The sequence below is a fragment of the Mus pahari genome, chromosome 13 (genome assembly GCF_900095145.1).
Source record: "Mus pahari chromosome 13, PAHARI_EIJ_v1.1, whole genome shotgun sequence".
Classification (NCBI taxonomy): Eukaryota; Metazoa; Chordata; class Mammalia; order Rodentia; family Muridae; genus Mus; species Mus pahari.
The window spans coordinates 4370537-4375163 of NC_034602.1; the positions used below are offsets into that span (position 1 = coordinate 4370537).

The 4627-nt window shown below is 39.6% G+C and overlaps 1 protein-coding gene across 3 annotated transcripts in view; it reads right to left on the reverse strand.

Annotated features, from left to right (window-relative positions):
- The window catches only part of Fancl (FA complementation group L), a 72912-nt gene extending 71058 nt beyond the window's left edge, over window positions 1-1854 (reverse strand). For 2 of the 3 annotated variants that reach the window (XM_029545223.1, XM_029545225.1), the window contains exon 1: window positions 1630-1756. In XM_029545223.1, the coding sequence (XP_029401083.1) occupies window positions 1630-1725 (96 nt within the window). In that variant the 5' untranslated portion in view covers window positions 1726-1756. Of the gene's footprint in view, window positions 1-1629 lie in introns of all 3 variants that reach the window. The other variant, XM_021210194.1, reaches the window with a different exon arrangement.
- Window positions 1855-4627: the final 2773 nt, after the last annotated feature.

A 4627-nucleotide genomic window follows, 5' to 3' on the forward strand; every position in this document is an offset into this window, starting at 1 on the left:
GGAGTGAGTGGGCAGGGGAGCAGGGTGGGGGACGGGTATAGGGGACATTCGGGATAGCATTTGAAATGTAAATGAAGAAAATATCTAATAAAATAATTTAAAAAAATATATCAACAGTGGGAATAGCTGACTTCATGTGCCTTGAAGGGAATACAGGACAGTTTCTGGGATGCCCCTGCCCAAACACATTACCAGAATTCAATGGTGAGAAAATATCAAACCTAAAAACTTAACTCTTAAAAATAAATTTCAAGTTAATAAAAACACAGACTAAGAACTGCTCCAAAAGAAGAGATAACTAAATACTTCATGAAAATTTACATCACATAGCAGTTGTAGTAACTGTCCCGAGGTGAGGTTTGAGTGGACCCTTGTTTTATGAAATGAGTGCTACATTATTTAGAGATAAAGCAGCAAGAAATCTATCTATGATTTAATCTCAAAGGGTCGGGTAAGTGTGTGCACAGGACCAACCACAATAACATTCAGGATAAAATCAGTTGTGAGGGATAGCTTTTAGACAGTGCTTAAGACTTAAAGGAGCTGCTTAAGGAATAAAAAATTAGATATTACCAACATTGAAGGCTAACTTGTTTCTGGTCTAATCTGACGGCTGCAATTGTTTTCTAAAGGGCTACAGGAGATACAGACAAGTGATGTAAAACACTTGCTTCTGCCTGTCCTGTGCAACACTTGCCTGGCATGTGAATGGCTGCAGGTTCAATCCCCAGAACAGATATGCACATGCATGCGCACAAATACACACACACACACACACACACACACACACACACACACACTTGAACTTTTCTGAATGTTTCTGTAAAAGTGAAAAACATTTTAACTGGATATTTCAACAGTTAAGCAAGACGTGGCTAACTCGTTTCCGTCTATGATAATAAATTTTAGTCATTCTTTGAAGGTTCACGTGGTTTGAAAACCCCTATGGAAGTCCATGCTTCCCGTGTGTATATTTATCACAGAGCATTTTCTTAACTCCCAGTAATGCTTACGGACAAGTGTTACTATTTAGAAAATTTGGTATCTGCTCAGCATTCTAGTGAGTGTTGCTTCAACACACGTGGAAATTAATGACTCCTGTCACTAAAGGGCAAGTTACAATGCAGCTGAGTTTAATATTCTGAGGAAAAGTCTTAAATTAATGTAATTTGTTGTACCATGGGGGGTGGGGCAGGGGTGAGATTTTTCTAAAGAGTTTCAGAGGTAACTGACACCATCATAGTCAATGTAGTCTCTCTAAATTTCCCAGAATTTGATTTCAATTATAAAATAATGGGGTTTGGATTTTTCTGTTTGTGTAGGTTCGGATTAATAGTGGAGCCTGAGTATAAATCAAAATCGTGAGTGTAGTAACACACCGCTATAATGAACTCTGTAAAACCTACAGAACCACACCTCCCTCTTCCACCAGCCAGGCACCGGCGAACCGTCACACACACACCCTCCCTGGGTCGCGCCGCGTAGCCGCCTAGCGACGGCACATGCGCAGAGCATCGGCGCAACTTCTCCAGTCTGCTACACTCTCCCAGCCAGCCAGCTAGAGACGCCGCGGTCAGGCTGCGCCACGAGTGACAGGCTCTCGCGCGACAAGACGACCCCGCAGGGTACCTGAGCCGAGATGAATCCCTCATACACAGTTTTCTCCCGGTTCTGAGGAAGCAGCAGCGGGAAATGGCGCAACAGGCTTGCTTCTGCGTCGGCCATGGCGCACAGGAATGGCCGCCGCACATGCGCAGTCTGCGAAAGGACGGGGCGGAAACCCGCTTGGGCGGGAAGTCTGGAAAACCCAACTGTGGTGGGTCCCGCTGCCCTGACCTGTACAAAGAACTGGGCCAACTGTTTAGTAGCAGGAGAAAGGAAGATCACTCTCAAGTCCACAGGCCGGACTGATCAGGATTATTCTGACCTTGACTGTCAAAAAAAATAAAACTAGCAAAATCCTCTTGTTGATTACATTGAAGACTGATGCAACTCCAAGCTGACTTTCCTACCCTGACAGGGCTTTTACAGTATTCCCATAGCATACTGTTTTTACCTTGAACCTGCCCCATCACCTCTCCTGTTCTTGTGTTTGCTCTGCACTAGATCTCCTGTATATTCCCAGTATACCCTTCAAACAAATGCATATGTAAATAAATTGTACATTCAATACATCATGTATATTGTATGCTGATTCAGTGTTGTGCTGTTTTTTTAATTAGATATATTTAAAAGAACGCCATATAAATTGAGAGAGATTCAATTTATTCTTGAGGTGGTACACTCTAACAAAATTTCCTATACATTCTGCTAACTTAGGGATGGTTACTCATTCACTCTTTACTAAATATAGATTTAAGAAACGTGGGGCAGGGGGTGTTTGTTTGCTTGTTTAAGAAACTTGTTAATAGTTATCATGTGATAATTTGGTATTACAATAAGTCACTTTTGATTCTACTATTTTTAAGATCACCGTAATATGTAAATAAGTAAGATTGTGCAAAGATGAGTAAGATATTCTTCCTATTCTTATTGCCCTCATTGAAGATTGGATTTTTAAAAATTAATAGCTTGGCAGAATTTGTCACAGAATTCTGGATAATTATAGAACACAAGAATGCTGTACTTGTTACATTAGGTTACAAGAAGACAGTGGTTCTCAATCTTTTTATTCCTAACACCCTTTACTGCAGTTCCTCATGTTGTAGTGATCCCCAACCATAAAATTATTTTGTTGCTTCTTTGTAAATGTAATTTTGCTACTGTTATGAATCACAACTTACATGTTTTTGGAGAACCACTGTGATAAGACTTTCTCAAAATGTGACTCAGATTGCAGTATTGACAGCACTAAAAAAAAAGATACACAACTTTATACAAGTGTTACAGCTCTGAGGAGAAAGGTTTCCCCAATGCAAGTGTTGCAACTCTGAGGAGAAGGGTATCCTGGCAGTCTGGAGCCAAAGAATATTACACAGTCACACAATACAACAAACCTCACACAAGAAGTTTATTAGAAAAAATACAGAAGGATGGCTGCATCTGCTTGGGAAAGAAGCAGCAAAGAACTAAGGTAGAAACAGGCTTTACATAGGTATTCTTTGGGAGTTTTTCAGGGTGGGGATTGGTGGGACTTCAAGTTTGAGATTTGGGTTAGCTCAGGGATTGGTGGGTTTTCAAGCAAAGGGATTGGAAAGTTTTCAAAACCTGTAAGTGAGCTAGGACTTTTTTACCATACAATTAAGGAAACAAATGTTTACCACTGAGGGATCGGAACATACAACGTTGGCATTTGAATAAACAAAAAAACCTAGATCAATCCAATCACCTCTGGCCCCCACAGTACCTCCTGAAATACTTACTTCAGATTGCCTTCTTTATGCCTGGAATAAACAACTCTCCCTGACTCTGAAGAAACAAGGACATGGAGAAGAAACTATATATGAATTGCTAAAATTGCCCCAGTTTGCAACTATTAGATCATACCTCCTTAGTATAGTCATACTGTCTTATAAAAAAAAAAGTTTCTATATTGCATTGAATCTTAGCTTGTTAGTTTTATATGCCATGTAAATTGTACTAAATGAATTTTTATGCTTTTGTTAATTTGTCTTAAAATTTATAAACTTTTATTTCTGGATGTTCATCATGTATCATTAATTCCTCATGTCTTCTTAAGTGTCTGAAATAGAATTTTTGTCTCAGCTCATGCTAAATAGAAATGAAATTCAAAAGAAAACAACTTTACCCATGGGAAACTTGTACAACATTTTGTAGGCTGTTTCAACTGTTTAACTTATTGAAAAAAGGCTACTGTGGTACTTGATCTAGCAGCGACTGTTCTTTGGGTTAGATAGAGTCTGTTTTGTTTGTTTGTTTTGCTGTGTGCTGGAAAAATGAACGTTTTCTTTATATTCTCTCAAGAGTTGTGCTATAGTTTTATTTATTTTTAGTACTATGTACATTGACTTAGGATCTGTCTCCTTACCATGGAATAATGGGACCATTTGAGTGCTCTTCGACATAACTGATTATTTTTACAGTGAATATACTTAAGAGACACTGAACTTAAACAGGATATTAGGAGACCTGTAAGCCCCAGCTTACAGGTGATTCTTTCAAAAGTAATCCTCCATCATTGAAATCTCTTCTCTCAGGGAGCTCAATAAAGGCCATCAAATCCAAGACAAATGTTGATAACAGTTCCATAGACCTAGCACTTGTAAATAGCTAATCAGAACTGGCAAGATACACAGTGAGATAGACCACACTCTGGAGCAACTTCTGAAAGTAGCTGAAATGTCTACAAACGCTCAAATGGCTCACCAGACATTCATATACAGCATCCCAGTAGAGTATTGGAAATGATGTTGCCTTCCATGTAAATGATGAAGGAGTTCATACAAATCAATCCAAGGGAACTCAAGATAATTTCTTAGCAGCACTATTCTACCATGATCCAGTCTACGTCTTAAAAACTGATGTCAGGCACTTGTCTGCCAAAGTAACTCCGTGGATAGAATGAGTCTCTTTGCCCACTGCCTCATCACTGTTGCTACCTCCAACTCAGCTTAACAGCCACTTGAACTTCCAGCCTTGATTGGCCACCAGCTCCCCTCCTCCCACA